Genomic DNA, 19,068 nt, shown 5'->3' with positions numbered 1-19,068 from the left:
GTCAGTTGAAATGGTATTCTTCGAAACCTAAAAAATTCCCAAACTTTCTGCAATAGTCATAAAGTTGCAGGCAGCTCCTCCCTGTATAAGAAAGTGAGGCTTGAGTGGCTCTTGCGTGACCTCAGGTCTGTCCCATCATGTGGTGAATTTACAACTGACCTTCTGCCTTGACTTTCCTCCCCTCCCAACATTCTGGGCCAAAACCCTTTTCAATAGTGTAAGCCCATGCTCTTACACTATTGCATTTTTATACGTTTCATAATGGACAGAGTGACGGGGTATGAGAAGCAGATAACAGGAACAGGAGAGGAAGAGCAAGCTACAATTACAGTGTGGGATTTACTTGGATAATGTTGAAAACCTTAAACTACAATAATTTGATATTATCACATTTACATTGAATCACTGGTGTCCAGACTATAGTTTGCAAAATATTAACCAAACAGCAAATCAAACTGCCTGTCCCAAAGGTTAGGTAAACATGGCAAGCTCTGAGTTCACTGAGTAAATCTCGTATAACTTTAAGATCAGAGCATGAAAAAAGATGAAGCAACACCATGACCCAGAAATCTGAAAGTGGAGTGTGTTTTTTTTTCCAGTACTGTCCAGATGAAAAATAACTCTGTTTGGAGTGGAATGCTGTCATATATTTTCCCAATCGAAACACTCGACTCTGGCTGTTCGAGTATGCTCAAATGGTTGTGAACCGCACTTGTGCCAATGATGTGTTCTGGGTCGGAAGAACACCCAAAAGCCTTTTATCCTCTGTGCTGTAGGAATGTGGTACTGAAGCATGAATGTTGTTGGACAGTCCCATGTTAGCAAGGTTTTAATAATATTGTCCAGTGGGGCCAAGATAGATGGGTCCTCTCCCGTTAATTTACTTGCCTGGGCTCTTCAGGTTTTATCGCCCAACTGCTGTACAGAGTCTTCTGAAGCCCCCACCTATCACCTCAATCCTCAGCCAACCCCTCTCCCTTTTCCCTAACATCCCCTATATATCTTCCCAACCTCAGATACCCCGCCCCCCCCCCGCCCTTTGGCATGGACAACTCCTCCCCTCCCAACATTCTGGGCCAAAACCCTTTTCAATGGTCTGACCCATCAACACCAGGGGCATCCACCTTCCTGCTTGCACATGTTGTGTAACCCCTTGAGGATCATCACCTTGTGGTGGTGGAGGGGCTCGTGAGTTCTTGAGATCCCGAAAGCCATGCTGTCTGTCGTTTAGCTCCTGGTAGGATCACCCATGGTGGTAAGGTCAAGGGAGAGGCGCAGACAAGGAGCAATCCAACCAAGACCTCAGCAGTTGAGCTGGCAAAGGATGATGACAAATCTCTGAAGGTGGAGGAAGGCTGCAGCAGTGAAGTGTCCCTAGTTGTCTTGCATTCCTTGCCACTGGACCCAGACCCCATAAACAAAGTCACAGGCAGGCATTCTTCACTCTAACAGCCTGGATTAAACCCTGTGGCAATCAGCAAGTGGATAAGGAGGCAGGATTGTGAGGTCTGGCCCACACTGCACAAGAATATGTGGTGTTGGATTGGCTTCTATAGCCACCAGAGGAGCCATCAATAGACAACCCCCTTAGGATGGGTGGGGGGGTTAACCAACCTTTCTTTATGCCATGGACCAAAAACATTAAGCAAGGGGTCCATGGATCCTAGGTTGGAACCCCTGACTTAGGAGAACATCATACTTGACTTGAGTGAATGCATTACTACACATGCAGGTCTTCAGCAAGTGAGGAAAATCTGTCTGGGACAGTCAGTGGCACCTGGCACTTCGGGTTTCAGATGCTACTGAATTTTTACAATGGTAGGAACACAGCCAAATGGCTGTCAGTGCACATGTAGTGATGGCTAAATGTATCCCTGTGGGCACTGGTGCATTTCCAGGCCTGTCCTTCAATGTAAGTGGAGCAGATCACACATACTAACTTCCTGCCCTAAATTTCCATAACACAACCCTTTTCCTCCTGTAAGCTGATGTCACAACATACTAAAAAAAAAGACTGATGCTCCTACACATATAAATGAACTAAGAGGGGGGAAGCAGCATTAGGCATAGGAGGAGAATCAGGCCACTTGGCCCATTGAGTCTGCTCCGCCATTCCATCATGGCTGATTTATTATCTCTCTTAGCCCCATTCTCCCTGTAAGCTTTGACGCCCTGACTGATCAAAACTTAGCAACATCTACTTTAAATATACCCAACTGACTTGGTCTCCATAGCGTCCACGGCAGAGAATTACACACATTCACCACCCTCCGGCTAAATAAATTCCTCCTCAGCTCTTTCGAACAGGTTGTATAAATAAATAAATTTATAGACTAAAGGGAGGACATTAATAGCCAGGGCAGATATAATTATAGAATAACAGTGTGAAATAGTGGTTAAAAATAATGTGGGAACAATGGCTAATAGCAGAGAGTTAAATTGCCCATGCAGCGATGAACTCATTGAAATAGAACAGTAACGGAGGCAATAATACACGACAAGAAAAACTGAGACAGAATTAAGTGTTCCAGAATATAACATATTTAGTAATAACAGAGTGGGAAGAAAAGGGGAGGTGGAGTAATTGTGAGTGTTAAAGATAATGTATGGCCAGCAGTCAGCAAGGCAGGAATAGAATTATTTGACAACAGATAATAGGTAATAAAGGATTAACTGTAATATAGGCAAGATAATAGAAGGGGAATGGTGGAAAAAATATGCAAACAAATTAGGGAAGTGAGCAAGAAATATGGAATAATAATTGACAATAATTTAGCTACTTTAATCGTATCAGAGCAAACAAATTAGGAATGAAGTTTACAGGATTTTCTCATCCATATGCAAGAAGTCTGATGATAAAGAATTAATTGCTGGGGAGTGTGAAAAGGGTGAATAATTTTTAATAAAACTCCAGAAATGGCAATTTAGAAGGCAATGCTTGTTAAAAATAATGGCTTTTGCCTGCACACTGGGAAATTGGGGTAGGAATCGGACCTTTGGAAATGGACAAGATAAACCACAGGCAATGATACCAAAAGAGATCAAAATATTAAACAACTTTGCCTCAATATTTTCCATTTACTGGGTAATGTGACATGACAAATGAAATTAGAAATAATGCCATTAAATATGAAATAACAGGGAGATTATAATAAGGTTAAGCAGAGTCAATTTGGTTTTATGAAGAGAAAATTGTATTTGACAAAATAGAACCGAAAATTTGTGTGGAAGGATAATAAGATGGAATTAGTGGAAGTAGTATATCTGTGTTTAAAAAGAAGATATTTATAGTCATAGAGTAACAGAGCATGGCCTAATTCATCAATGCTGTCCAAGACACCCATCTGTCTGTGTTTGACCCATATTTCTTTAAACCTTTCTTATCTAAGTATCTGTCCAAATGTCTTTAAATTGTTGTTATTATACCTGTCTCAATCACTTTATCTAACGGCCCATTCTATATCAGCACCAGCCACTGCATGAAGAAGTTGTCCTTCAGGTAGCTTTTAAATATTTCCTCCTCTCACCTTAAACCTATGTCCCTTTGACTTTGATTCCATTTCCCTTGGAAAAAGACTGCATTCACCTTAACTATGCCCCTTATGATTTTATACACCTCTATAAGGTCACCCCTTAGTCATCTACATTCTACAGTCCTAGCCTGCCCATCCTCTTGCAGTGATTCAGGTCCTGCCAAATACTCTTAAATATTATTTGCTCTCTTTCTAGATTAATGGTAATCTTCCTATAACAGAGCAAGCAAACTGTATACAATACTCCAACTGTGGTCTTACCAAGGTTTTGTCCATCTGCAGCGTATGACACAGTAGGTCTATAAAATAAGGTCTCGAGGAATGGAGTCACATATCAGCATGGATAAAGGTTTGGTTAAAGAACAAAAAACAGCGTAGGACTAAGTATTTCTGTTTCAGATTGGCTGTGTTACTAGTGGGGCATCACAGAGATCAGTCCCACACCCTTGGTTATTTTATGATTTGCCTTAACGGCTTACTTCAAAAGACAATTAGAAATTTAGTGATCTAAGCCCAAGAGGAAAGTGTGCTGCAAAGAGAAAAGGCAGATCAAGCAGGGTGGATTGACATTGTGAAATGTAGGAAAAAAGGGAGAGAAATTGTGAGGTTATCCACAAGTTGGAAGAATAGGAAAATAGAAAACATAAGTTCCCCACCATCTTTCAAATGGTGGGGAAACTTTTAACTTTTAAAAAAGAGCTTGGTGTGTTGCTTCTTGTAATTCAGTTACAGCAACTATTCAGAAAGACCAATTCAGGCATACGGATGTAAGGAAGTTGCAATGAAAAAGCACAGGGCTTTGGAGAGAACTCACTTGGAGTTCTGTGTGCATGGTTGGTTTCTGTACAATATACCCGGAGTTTGCACAGCGTTTCATTGGAACTTAGGATGATGGGATTGCCCTGCTTGAAAGGAGTAAGATTGCTGATTGGATTAGATAAGGGCAAGCGGAGGTTTGAATGGAGCATGAAAACCAGCATGGATTGTTGGGCCGAATGGCTTGACTCAGCACTGATTCAATGCAGTTTAAGGTACTCGATTTCTGTACAAATTATCTACATTTTCAAAAATTTCACACCAATGTGTGTTGTATATGTACATCATTATCCATGAACTGTCTAGAAGAATACTCTCTAGTTTTGAAATCCAGAAGAAAAACAAATAAAATACTAGAAATACACAGGCAATCTCTGTCCATCTGACAAGGACAGGCTAAGTAAAAAAGAAAATCCTGCAGCCAGCTCACCGGTTCGATTAAAGGATTTCTTGTGATGCACAAGGTTGGTTTACTCCGAACATTGCTTCTCATTTCTAGTGTTCATTTTATGTTCTGTTACGCATCTCGCTGCTGTGTGTTATCTACACAACTGACTGATCCCCAAGGCAGGCCTTGGGACAATGATTCTTCCATTACAGGGAGGACTTGATGGGAAATATGGGCAAGCCCGTACAATTTGTGAGGACTATGGCAATGCAAACTCATGTTAAGGTTAAAAGCTGCTGATTAATGCAATATTCTTTGAATGGATGCCTCTTTTCAAAGAAAGTCACATTGGAATTATGAAGAGTAACATGTTTTAAAGAGGAAAGCAACTTGCAAATAACATTCAATAATAACTCTTGTGACAGTGGAGCTCATTTCAACGTACAATACCTTTTCACCGCCCAGCATCCTTGCTGAGATCTTGTTTGAATCCAGTAATGTGAATTACTGAAGAGTTTGTCCATTTAATTTCTTTTAATAACTTAGAAAGGAATCATTAGTCTACATTCACCTCTACAGCAGAAGTTTAGAAATAGGTGTTTAAGACTTGGAAAGCTGGGATTCTTTTAAAAAGCTGACCGACCGTCTGCGATACCTGCACAAAAGTGCAAGTGAGGGGAGATCTGCTTTTGGTCACTGATGCTGAATGCATGTGAGAATATACGTGGCTGGCTATAGTTGCCTCAACACATTCAGTCCATTGCAATCGATGTAACCGCATCGCCATGACAAGTTTACATGCATCAAGCATGAGGCACCAAAGAGGATCTTCATGCCCTGTTTTCTAATTAGCTTCTGAACACGTGTATGTGCTCTATAATGCAGCTGATATGCTTTTTGCAGCTCTCTATATTGAACACAGACTTTGTGTCTATCTTACTAAAGTAAAAATCCTATTGTAAACCACGCCATGTCCTATTTATTCAGCTTGATCTCTGCACCTTTCCATAGTTCCTAACTCAAGTTTATTTTTGTTCAAGCATCTAATTTCATCAGTGTGGAAACTTCACACCTTAATACCATTCATTAAGCACATACAATGTGATATTCCCATCTGCCTCAAGGCAAAGAGGCTCCATCCACCTCACACTTTGGATTCGTTCTCTAGATTTGTAACCTCCCCATTCTGCTCTGCTTGCTCCTCATGGCTCTTGCTGTCAGCTTGCTCCCGCTCCTCGTTCTCTTCCTCCTCTTCCTCCTCATTAAGTTTGGAGGAGATTGACCAGGTGAGGGGCAGTTCTGCTTTGCTGATCATCTCCGCCATTTCTTTGGCACTGCAGGCTGGAGTCTTTGTCTCATAAGTTTCATGAAAGTTGTTATAATCAACTTCGTAGAACCCCTCTTCCAGTGACAGGACAGGCATGAAGCGATAACCCCACAGAATCTCACTGGTAACATATGAACTTCGAGCTTGACACGTCATACCTGTGTAGATAGAAAGACACCAATAAACATACATTATTCCATATACATATTAAATACAGATCTCACACAATCTTTCCTAGGAATTATTTACATTGATCTTTACAGTTGCCTGAATCATTCATGAACTCATGTTTATCTGTGAGATCGACAAGGAAAGAACTGGTCATCTCCTCTGTTTTGTACGAAACAAACTTTGTCCAATTATGTTCCCATAGAGTATCCTGGTTCATTTCACTATTTAAAAGTGTTAGTTAAATATAAATTGAAGTTAATTGAATACAAGTTAAGTACATGGAAAACACCTTACAGCTCTTCTAGCCTGTTCCACCATGCCATAAGATCATAACTGATCCAGTACTAATCTCCCACCTTTTCCTGAAGTCTCGTTATACTTTGTTGTCAAAAATATGTCAATGTCAGATGTGAATTTAACAATAAAACCCATGGCAATCAGATCTCATGGAAGAAACTTTCCAATTTCTACCACTTCCTGTGCATAAGAGCAGTTCCTAACTACAGTCCTGAAAAACCTGGCTGGAATTTTTAAACCATGGACGCTCACCTTCAAGTTGCCAACCACCAGAAATGGTTTCTCTCTGTCTATCTCCTATCTCCTTAATACCTTGAATGTTTAAATCAAATTGAACTCTAATGTACAAAGAGAGTGATAACAAGAAATCAGGCAATACGAAACTTCTGTAGTTCATGTAAACTCACCTTGTAACTTAATATGTGAAATCCAAGTTTGATCACAGTAAGTCTACTCTATATCAGATCAATAATAGTTTTCTCAAAGTATTTTGCTACCTATTCTAGGAATAAAACTTCTTTTCAAAAAGTTCCTGAAATGTCAGCAATGCTGGAGGAGAAAGTGTAAGTTATTTCCAACTTTTCCATAGATGCTACCAATTTTAAGGTAGAATATTGGAAAATCCTTTGTGGACCTTTTAATCTATTCTTCTGGTCTGCTCTAACTCAAAGTTGTAAACATAATTTATAACATATAAAACTAATTGGATTATTGTTTCAAATCAATGATATAACATGAATGGAGAAATCCCAGAACTTAGCACTACTTCTGGATTTTAATTTTGTGATATTCTGCATTAAAATAGGTCAGACATGATCTTCTAGAAGCACCTATAACTCCCAGCAGTGCTTTATGAGTTTGATTTTTGGATAAGCTTTTTGACATCCCTACATTTTTACCAATTTATTATTTTCAAAACCTTACAAAAAATGTGAATCTCATTAAACAAATCAGATCTATTTGACACTTGGTGCACAATCCAATAAATTTTTAAGCTTTCATGTGTTACTATTGAACATAGCTCACACAAGATTCTTGACAATGAGGTGATATTTTACAAGGATATCCTATTTCAATAGTTGTTGAGCCTAATATAAAATTATGAATCTGCTCTATATAAATCTCTGAGCACCAATAATCCAGTGCACTAAAGACTTTTTGTCCTGATGAAGGGTCTTGGCTCGAAATGTCAACTGTTTACTCTTTTCTATTGCTGCTTGGCCTGCGGATTTCCTCCAGCATTTTGTGTGTGTCACTAAAGACTTTGGTGTGCTGGACTAGAAGATTCTCTAAACTAGTAGTGTGATCACTCTTGTTGAGTATGATATTCTCCCAAGACGTTTTTCCCTTAATGGAGAACAACTGTGCAAGATCTTGTTTAATGTTGGGAGGCTAATATCAGGGTCAGAGTCAATGGCAAGGAATGCAAGATGACTGGGGAGCCTTCACTGCCTTAGCCTTCCTCTGCCTTCACTGCCATCATGATGTGTCATCAACTTCTGCCAGCTTCACCTCTGAGGTCTTCGTTGGATTGTTCTTTGTTTGGAACCTCCCCCTGAACCTTACTGCCATGGGTGACACTACCGGGAGCAAGGCTCCAGACATCATCACTCTTAGGATCTCGAGAACTCACAAGCCTCTCCACCGTGACATGGTGACAATCCTTGGAGAAGCTATTAGACTATTAGAGGATATTCCTAATTAATACCCCAACACACTTTAAAATCTTTTTTTGGATGTACCACTGTACAGGCAGTCCCTGGGTTACGAACAAGTTCCGTTCCTGAGTCCGTCCTTAAGTCAGATTTGTATGTAAGTCAGAACAGGTACATCTGGTATTATTTAGCATCCACTAGTCAAACATTTGTCTTAGTATATAGTATATATTTTACCTTTCTAGGCATATAAAACACTTCAGAAATGTAAGTATTTCGATAATTAAACCACTGCGTTGCTTAGTAATAACTGTAGCTTTCATTGGGGCAAGGCCTTTCACATGCTCCATTATTCTCACTTTATCCTTTAAAATTGTTCTGATTGTTGACCGACTGTAGCCTAATGCTTTTCCAATGGTCGATGGTGTTTTACCTCTTTCCGATTGCTTTATTATTCCCACTTTATTTTCAATCGTGATCGTTTTCCGTCAACAGAACAGAAACATTGCGGATTCAGCAGCAGATGTAGGTGGCATGTCCTGAGCTCCCCCGGATCCTAAAGTCCACCCACACTGAGCCAGGTTAAATGGGACAAGTGGGGGCGGTGCTGACTGGAAAGGGGGGGGGGGGGGAGGGTCAGGATGAATCTTGCTAAGAAAAATTTAAGCCAAATACGAAGTTCACACTCAACACAGTGTTAATGGCAACATGATCTGACTTAAAATGGTGGATGCTGATGAATTTTTAATATAATAGGCTTTATGGCAGGCTGTTTGTAAGTACGAGTAGTTCGTAAGTTGGACGTTCATAACTCGGGGTCTGCCTGTATTATAATAATTTTTCTTGTGAACCTGTTAAATTTAGAGGGATAGAGGGAAATGGGGTCCTGCTCATCTTAAAGGTAGAAAGTGAACCAGTGCCCAGCGAGTTGAAAGAGATTGCAAGAACTAGGGCCCCAGCTGGTCAGAAAGGAGTATGGCATTAATCACCCGGTGATCCAGATTCTAAACCATCAGGATTTCCAAGTGCTTGGATAGTGGAATATCTGAATTTTACTGTACTGCATTAAAGCTCAGAAATTACTGATGCGAACATTAAAATGGTTTCCTGCATATTTACTCTGTGAATGTTGCCACCCACGGGGAAGTCAGAATGTGTCATAAATTTAAATATACACAAGATGCTTTTGGCTCTTCCTTCTGCTCCTCCTAACCACCTCCTTGAATGAGTTAAAGCATAAATATTTATTACAGTGTGAGGGTGATTTTTTTTAGAGTTCATGTAGTGAATGATTCATAAACAGTTTTGGAAATATGCCATGCACTATTAGAATATTTACTATTAAAGCACAGTTTCATGAGCCTGATGGTTGTTACCCAGCAAGTAAAAGGTGCAAAACTAGGACTTTATTCCTGCATAGGACACTGAGTATATAGCATCATAAGGGGTGTAGACAATATGGATGGTCACTGTCATTTTCCAAGTATAGGGGAGTATAAAACAAGAGGACATACACTCAGTGGCCATTTTATTAGGTACACCTCTACACCTGCTAGTTAATACAAATATCCAATCAGCCAATCATGTGGTAAGAGCATGCAGACATGGTCAAGAGGTTCAGTTGTTCTTCAGATCAAACATCACAAGGAGAAGAAATATGATCTAAGTGGCTTAGACCATGGAATGATTGTTGGTGCCAGATGGGGTGGTTTGAGTATCTCAGAAACTGCTGAAAGGTCAGAGGAGAATAGCCAGATTGGTTCAAACTGACAGGAAGGTGACAGTAACTCAAATAACTACTTGTTATAACACTGGTGTGCAGAAGGACATCTCTGAATGCACATGTCGAACCTTGAAGTGGATGGGCTACAGCAACAGAAGACCACAAACATACATTTGGTGGACAATAGGTACAGAAGGTACATAATAAAGTGGCCACTGGGTGAAAATTTAAGGTGAGAGAGATAAAAGATGAACAAAAAACCCGATAGGCAACCTTCCCTACGCAGCTTGGTGGGTATATAAAATGAGCTACCAGGGTACATGTACTAAGTGAAAAAGACACTTGGACAGGTCTGTGGATAGAAAAGGTTTAGTGGGATAAGGGATAAATGCAGGCAAATGGAACCACTTCAGATAGTCACCTTGGTCAGCACAGGCGGGATTGACTGAAGTTCCTGGTTTCATGCTGCATAACTTGGTACTTTGCCCAGGATCATCACCTTATCATAGTGGAGAAGCTTGGAAGTTCCTGAGATCCCGAGGATGATCTGGAGCTTAGCCCCTGGTAGGGTCACCATAGCGGTAAGGCCGGGGTGGGGGGGAACCAGACAAAAAGCAATCCAACCCGGGTCCTCAGTGGTGAAGCTGGTGGAAGGTATGTGACATCATAATGGCAGTGAAGGCTGGACAGTCCCCAGTTGTCTTGCATTCCATGCCACTGGAACCTGGCCCCTATCTAGCAAGGCTGCCTGTGCATTAGCTCCTCGTGTCACGCACAGGCATTCTCCATCGTGGGAATAACCCCTCAGGAGAACATCATACTCGATTCAAGTGATTGCGCTACCTCTGTAACTCTATGATCACGTCAAGTAACTAGAGTAGCAGTGAAGTCAGCACTGGATTCATTGTGTTCTGTGCATGTATGGTCAGTCCATGGTAAGGAAAGTTTTGTAAAAATAGAGCAACATTTAGATTGTGTGTTGTAATGTTAGGCATGTACTTTCCTGATGTAAACATGCTGCGAAGGAGTGGTTGAGGTCCTTCCAAGGTTCTGTCCCTGGGTTGTCAGTGACAGCCTCAGCCACATGACGATTATCATCTAGTATTTTTACCTTTGGAACCGATAGCTTGTCTCTTTATCTCCCAGCAGTGTCAGGAGCTCAGCAGCTATGTAACACAGTAACAGGGTGATGTATCTACATGTCGCCATAATTTATTACTGGTGGGTCATGACACACATCTTTTAATGAAAGCGCCATTGACGTTTTTAAAAAGGAATCGATGGTAGCAGTAATTTTATGAGCTGCTTCTTTGTTAGTTCGTGCACATAAGTATTGCAATCACTCGAGTCTTCCCTCCATTGAGGACATTTATAGCAGCAGGTGCAGAAAGAAGCCCTGGAAGATCATAGGGGCGCCAATCATTCCAACTATAAACTGTTCCGGCTGTTTCATCTGGCAAACGGTATTGCAGCATTAAAACCAGGATCAACAGGCTACCGGACAGCTTCTTTTAATTTCACATGTCTGTACATTGCAACAGAGTCAGAGTGCAAAGATTTTTACTCCCTCTCGTTGTGGGATGGATGTAATATTTAAATAAATTCTAAATGTTCTCCTCGGGGGTTATTCCCTTAACGGAGAATGCATATGTGTGATTTTGTTTAACGTGAGAAGGCTGATGCATGGGCAGCCATCGCAGGGTTTATAACAGATCGGGGTCATGGTCCACTGGCGTGGAATGCAAGATGACTGGGGAGCATTCACTGATGAAGCTTCTCCCCACTTGCTCTGCTGCTGTGATATATCAGCATCCTCTGCCAGGTCCACTGTTGAGGTCGCGGTTGAATCGCCTTTGACTGGAGCCTTCCCCTTGACCTGACACTGTGGGTGACCCTACCAGGAGCTAAGCTCCAAACGGCATCTCTCTCAGGATCTCCGGAGCTCACAAACCATTATGACACAGCGACTGCCCTGCAGTGCACAAAACGTGTGTTGGAGATGAAGGAAATATGTTCAGTCAAGTATTTTCTACAAGTAACCAGGACCTCTTGATAATACTGAAGTGATAATTCATAAGTTTGGTGCTTCACAATGAAGGTAGGTAGGATATCAGAACTAATATTTGATTCCATCCTGAGCAAAACTGTTAATCTGATGGCAGAATGTTCTCAATAATATGATTTTGGATGGCAGCCACATAATACAATGAACCTAGAACATCAGACATTGTTCTACCTGCTGAGTATTTGCAGCATTTTCAAGTTTTAAGCACACACAGTGTTTTGCTTTTGACATATAGCACTTCTAATATTGTCTGCTTCCTTCCACACAAGGAGGTATTACGTTCTGACAAACTGAACCAAAAATTATGGATATATTCGGAACGGTGGTATTAAAATCATTTGTTTCAATGTCACGCTTTCTGGAATCTCTCCAGACCCACAACCTCTTGAACATACTCATTCCTCTAGAGCACAGAACACAGAACAGTACAGCAGAGGTAAGTCTCTTTGACTAATGAAGTTGCACCAAATGTATTAAGCTAGTAATTAAACACCTAACAAAATGAATCCATTCCATCTACACAAGATCCTTATCCTTATAATTCTGGCTTCTTGTGTATCACTGATAGTAATAACCCTATCATATATCTTCAGCTTCCAAGAATACCACAGGAAAATCCCCCTTAAATTTTTCTCTCTCTCCCTTATTCTCCAACTTTACCTCGTTCCCCATAACCTTATGTGGCTTATTCATTTATAGCAATGTAAAGTGTAAGTGTTGGTTAAACGTTGGTAGGATTAATAATCCCTCATGACCTTTGCAAAGCTATAGGTACTATGCTTTAGGTAAATTAGTATCACTGTTGAAATAATTGATCCCATGTCCCTGATATTCTGAGACATGGGAAAGCTATAATACTCCACTAATAAATCACAAGAGGAATCTAATCCCTTTGACCAAACTTTTGGTTAACTGCCCTAACGTGAAGCCCAGTATCAAACACAGGCACAAAAAGCAGAATAGGGTAAGTCGGTTCGATGAAGCTTGAGTCTTCTGTTAGATCATTGAAGAAATTTGGCCTTACTTCCACATTTTGCCCTGTTCAGGTATTCCTCATTTCTGGTAGGGAAACACCCAAAAATATTCTCCTTCTGTAACCTGCTGAAGGGCCTCAGGTATGGAGCATTAAGCTTAATTCTCTTTCCACAGATGATGCCTAACCTCAGTGTTCCATCATCTTCTGTGTTTTTTAAATTTCAGATTTCCAGTACCTACAGTTTCTTCAATTTTATTCGAGTGTTATAGGTATTGTAAGTAACAGCTCAGAACTGTTATCTTGTAGGGAACAAACCAAAATAGATTATTGTTTGACTGGGAGAAGAATGGCAATGGAAAATGGAGGAAATCAATTTTAATGCGAATTTTGCTGTTGTACTGAGCTAAATCAGATATTTTAATTTGTTGGAGGGTGCTTGTTTGTCCATTAGGAGATCCATTCAAGTGCAAGCCACTGAGAAAGTTAATTCTCTCACTAGCTAAATTCACAATGATATTCCCTGTGTTCTGGACCAACGATCTAACGTCAAATAGAAGTGTCTAAAGTGGCATTTCAATTTTGGACATAGCTATATAGGACCCTGGTCAGACCCTACTTGGAGTACTGTGCTCAGTTCTGGTTGCCTCACTACAGGAAGGATGTGGAAGCCATAGAAAGGTCGCAGAGGAGATTTACAAGGATGTTGCCTGGATTGGGGAGCATGCCTTATGAGAATAGGTTGAGCGAACCCAACTTTTTCTCCTTGGAGCGATGGAGGATGAGAGGTGACCTGATGGAGGTGTATAAGATGGTGAGAGGCATTGACTGTGTAGATAGTCAGAGGCTTTTTCCCAGGGCTGAAATGGCTAGCACGAGAGGTCACAGTTTTAAGGTGCTTGGAAGTAGGTACTGGAGAGCTGTCAGGGGTAGGTTTTTTACGCAGAGAGTGGTGGGTGTGTGGAATGGGCTGCCGGCGATGGTGGTGGAGGCAGATACAATAGGGTCTTCTAAGAGACATGGAGACACAGGTATATGGAGCTTAGAAAAATAGAGGGCTATGGGTAACCCTAGGTAATTTCTAAAGTAAGTACATGTTCGGCACAGCATTGTGGGCCGAAAGGCCTGTATTGTGCTGAAGGTTTTCTATGTTTCTGTGTTTCTAAGTGTCTAAAGTGGCATTTCCATTTTGGACATATCAAATAGGTGACAAGGTGGATGAACTCTTGATCACTTGCAGTAAGTCATTCTCAGGAAATCCTCCCGGCTATGAAGTGAGCTTCATTAGATCTTTACAAATATCAGATAGAACAAACCTTCTTTCCTTTCAGTTGAAGCTAAGAAACCCGGGTCACACTGTAGCAGTCCAACCAGTTTGCCTCTTCAATAGCTCTTACCATTTTACCGTCTCTCAACAGGTAGCCCTCTTGGGCTGAGTCTGAGAATTGTGTCTTCATTGAGCATGATAATTGAGGTCAATGCCCCAGTGTAATCCTGAGGGGGGGGGGGGGGTGGGTGATGCTCTCTGGGAAGTGGCATTCCTGGAAAGCAATATTAAACTAGGACCTCGTCTCGCCATACAAGATTCTCTCAGCATGGTTTTGGAGAAGAGTGGGGAATAATCTAAGTGTCCTAGAGAACTCTTAGCTCTCATTCAATATCACTAATATATTCCTGCCACTGACTGTAAGGGTTTCCCCGTGACTGCGTGGGTTTCCAAAGGCATACCCGTTGGTACGTTAATTGTTCATTGTAAATTGTCCTGTGATTAGGCTAGGGTTAAACTGGGGGTTGCTGGGCAGTGTGGTTCAAAGGGCCTATTCTGTGCTGGATCTCAATAAATAAATAATATCTGGTCATTATCTTACTGTTTTATGTGTGGTTGCTTGGTTGGCATTTTCTCTGCAGTACAAGCAATACTTCAAAAATAATCAGTTATAAAACACTTAAATGTTGTGTGTTGCTCTGCAGAAAGACCTCTGTAACTATTTTCACTAACTTAGTTATCAACCCAGCCATCAAGCTTTCACTGGTAGCTCCATTGCAGGGGAGAATTAATACAGTCACAACCAGCAAGTGGAGCAGCGGTATGAATGTGAATTGGCTGTGTCACTGTGCATACAGTCCCTGATAGATTAAGCCTGACATCGAAGCCTTTAGAGAATCTGTGACCAATTTGTAGAACTCTAGCCTCTGAGTCAGAAAGTGTAGAGTCAATTCCCACTCCAGAGACTTAGAAGCATATCTCGCCTGACATTCCAAGGCGGCATGAATCCTGGGATGTTTTCAAGGAAGCTTATCCTTGGATCTTGCAGCCTCCTGTTGCCTCAGAGAGATGAGGTTTATTTGTCACGTATACATTGAAACATCTAGTGAAATGCATCATTTGTGTCGGCAACGATTGTGCTGGGAGCAGCCAGCAAATGTTGCCACTCTTCTGGCATCGACATAGTATGCCACAAGTCGCTAACCCCATCCGTGTGTCTTTGGAATGTGGGAGGAAACTGGAGCATCGGAGGGATCCCGTGCGATCTTGGAGAGAACATACAAACTCCTCACAGACAGCAGTGAGAATCTAACCCAAATCTTGCAAGAACTGCTGTAAAACATTGCACTATCTGCTTTGCCACCATTCCACCTAATCACAGTGTCCTGGCATTGGACGTGTAAGGTACCAGCCTAGAAGCTTGTGTCCATGGATACACAACCAGATCAGTGAGTACTTCTTGCTGTGGGTCACCCAATGTTTTCCCTTAAGAACGGTGATGTTCAAAAAAATTAGTGGAAACTCCAGCAACAGGTTGCAGATATGAAAGAGTGACTAAAGATGTCACCTTTTATATAGAATGTAATCCTGAAGCCACATATATTCGCCACCCCAAAAAGAAAATTTAAAAAAAGATTGCAGATGCTGGAAATCAGAAACAAAATCAGAAAATGCTGAGGAACTGAACTGGACAGACAACATCTTCCCCCTTCCTTTCCAGTCTCGGGGTCTCAGCCTGAAAGGTTGACTGTTTATTCATTTCCATAGATGGTGCCTGAACTGCTGAATTCCTCCAGAGTTTTGTGTGTGTTTCTGTGAGAAGAAATGTTTGTTCCTCAATCAACATCGAGTAAGTGCAAATTATATCTCCACTGTTACACAACCGCTGTCTTTGTGGGACTTTGCTGGACACAATTTGACTGATCCTCTCCTATATTCCAACAACAGGAAAACTTTGTAGGCGGTAACGGTGCACCACCATCTCTACTTTCTTAGAAAGTTAAGGAGGTTCAACATGCCACCAAACATTAAAAAAGCTTCTACAGATATACTGTTGAAAGCAGTCTGACTTGTTGCATCATGGTCTGGTACGAAAATTCGAATGAAAGCCATAGAGAGTAGGACTCTTCTCGATACATTACAGGAGCATCCTTCCTGTTGTGCACCGTTCAGCTAGGTCTTCTAATATATAGTAATAAACTACTACAAATTCAGAGTGGATCAAGTTATAGGTGCATTTTCTTATTTACTTCCATACATTATAGCTGGAAGATAGCTTCAATCTTATAGCTCAAACAGACCACTTTTATACTTTTTGCAGAGAACAGTAATTAGCTTGTTCCATTCCATAATAGCATCCCTCCAGTATCTGCAAATGTCTGTGTTTCCTGCCATTTGTTCTGCAATCAGTCCATTTGATTTGTCTTTAGAGGTTTCTCCCCCGTGACAGTAGTATTCTGCTTTTCTCTGTTGTTGAAAAGTACATGCCATGAACACACCCCTTAAAGCAGCAAAGCACACCGGGATCTCACAGGTTCCATTTTGTAACATCATGTTTTACAAAACTCACAAATTTATAAAGACTTCAGAGCTTCAGATATACTTTCCCATTTCCCACCATCAATAGTATCTACAGGAGGTACTGCCTCAAGAAGGCAGCATCTATCGTCAAAGATCCCCACCATTCAGAGTCATAGTACAGAATTTAGACTATGCTATCTTCTCACAGCTACCATCGGGCAAGAGGTACAAAATCCTGGAGTCTCACACCACAAGTTTCAAGAAGAGTTATTTTTCTTCAAGTTCTTGAACCAGCTAGAATAATCCCGATCAGTATCTCAGTACAGTAGAGCAGCACTGTGACCAGTTTGAACACCTTGCACTGAGGTTTTCAAACTAATTATCTTCTTCCTTGTTTAGTTTTGTATAATTAATGTTTAATGTACATTTTTCTTGTTGCTTATTTGATTATGTGATGTATTGACATATGCACGAGTACAAAAGAAAAATTGCACCTTTGCATTCATCTGTTTGTACGTATAGTATGACAACGATCTCCACTTTGACTTTGATTAGCTATAAAGTAATTCGGAATTTCCTGAGCTAACTATATTTGTACGGACTCAATCTCTTTAACGGTTGACTTTGAACTGTTACTCTGAAAATTCGCATGTAACTATGAGAGACTGCGTCAGGCACCTTGGAGGCAGAAACCACAGGATCGATATGGAACCAGACTGCAATGAAACCCATGGCTTCTGTGGTGTCTCACAGCTAAATTCTGCTTTGTTTGAAGTGAAAAACTTGTTCACGATCACAGAGCTGCAGCAGGTATTTAATAATTCAAGACTTCTATGTTTTTTTGACTGGAACTCATGGAATTTTTTCACAGCATTTTCATCAAATATGCTGTCAGGGCTGCGCAGATAGAATTTCCATTCCTGAAGCGGTGGTGTGTCTGGTGACAACAAGGGGAGCTCATCCTAAGCAGAAAACAGTCAGTGAGCTGCCGGCTGTGATTGCTGATCTCCGTGGAGACCCAGATGCCTCTGCCGATGAAATATTGATCTACTAAACGATGCAGAGAATGACTGGGAGGAAAGATGAAGGGATGGACTCTTGAAGAGGGGGTGGGAAATGAGGATGAAGAGCAGTATGCATTGTATCCTCTAACATAGAATATAGCACAGTACAGGCTCTTCGGCCCACAATGTTGCGTCAGCACTTTAACCTACTCCAAGACCAATTTAACCTTTCCCTCCTAAATAAGCCTCCATTTTCCTTTCATCCATGTGCACAAAAATCAGCTCAGCTCTCTTCTTCAGCACATACTGGGCAGCGTGAAAGTGGGATTCAGCACTAAGGAATTTTACAAGAAGCCTTTTACGTTCACTTCAGCTCAGTGCCAGACATGTGAATATATATTTTCATAGCTCTGGAGTGTATTTTAGGCGTCTGATTGGAATGCTTGCGAATGGAGCTGAATGTTTCTCGCTCTGGGACATTACAATGCATATGGATAGGGTGCTAGCTGAGATTAAATTGGTATGAGTCAAGGACTAAAAGGCAGGAACTTGCATGTACTAATTTTGACTCTCACATGTTTGAAATGCTGACCTGTGCCTGTCAGTTCGGAAAACCTCAAGAAAATCCTGTTTCAGCAACTTCTTCCTGTAACGATCAATGTTAACAGTATTTTGTGGATTTATTTATGCTAATAATTTTGCTACTTTGTCGTTCATCATGAACAATCCATTTCAAAGTTGTGTTCTGGTTTTCTCTGCTAAATCAATTTTCATCAGAAGTTGAGAAATACAAGGAGATCTAGGAGTCCTTGTTCATCAGTCACTGAAGGTGAATGAGCAAGTGCAGCAGGCAGTGAAGAAGGCTAATGGAATGTTGGCCTTTATTACAAAGGGAATTGAGTACAAGAGCAAGGAAATCCTCTTGTATTTGTACAGGGCCCTGGTGAGACCACACCTGGAGTATTGTGTACAGTTTTGGTCTCCAGGGTTAAGGAAGGACATCCTGGCTGTAGAGGAAGTGCAGCGTAGATTCACAAGGTTAATTCCTGGGATGTCAGGACTGTCTTACGCAGAGAGGTTAGAGAGACTGGGCTTGTACACGCTGGAATTAAGGAGATTGAGAGGGGATCTGATTGAAACATATAAGATTATTAAGGGATTGGACAAGATAGAGGCAGGAAATTTGTTCCAGATGTTGGGAAAGTCCAGTACCAGAGGGCATGGTTTGAGAATAAGGGGTAGGTCATTTAGGACAGAGTTAAGGATAAACTTCTTCTCCCAGAGAGTTGTGGGGGTCTGGAATGCACTGCCTCAGAAGGTAGTGGAGGC

The 19,068-nt window shown here is 41.2% G+C and overlaps 1 protein-coding gene across 1 annotated transcript in view; it reads right to left on the bottom strand.

Moving 5' to 3' along the window:
- Positions 1-1,047: 1,047 nt before the first annotated feature.
- kcnj6 (potassium inwardly rectifying channel subfamily J member 6) overlaps positions 1,048-19,068 on the bottom strand; it is a 162,302-nt gene continuing 144,281 nt past the window's right edge. Inside the window, exon 3 of the mRNA XM_073044985.1 lies at positions 1,048-6,222. Within this exon, the coding sequence (XP_072901086.1) occupies positions 5,882-6,222 (341 nt within the window). The 3' untranslated portion in view covers positions 1,048-5,881. The remainder of the gene's footprint in view (positions 6,223-19,068) is intronic.

This window comes from Hemitrygon akajei, chromosome 5 (genome assembly GCF_048418815.1).
Source record: "Hemitrygon akajei chromosome 5, sHemAka1.3, whole genome shotgun sequence".
Taxonomy (NCBI): Eukaryota; Metazoa; Chordata; class Chondrichthyes; order Myliobatiformes; family Dasyatidae; genus Hemitrygon; species Hemitrygon akajei.
Note: the sequence above shows the minus strand (reverse complement) of the source record. Positions and strands in the feature narration are given on the sequence as shown.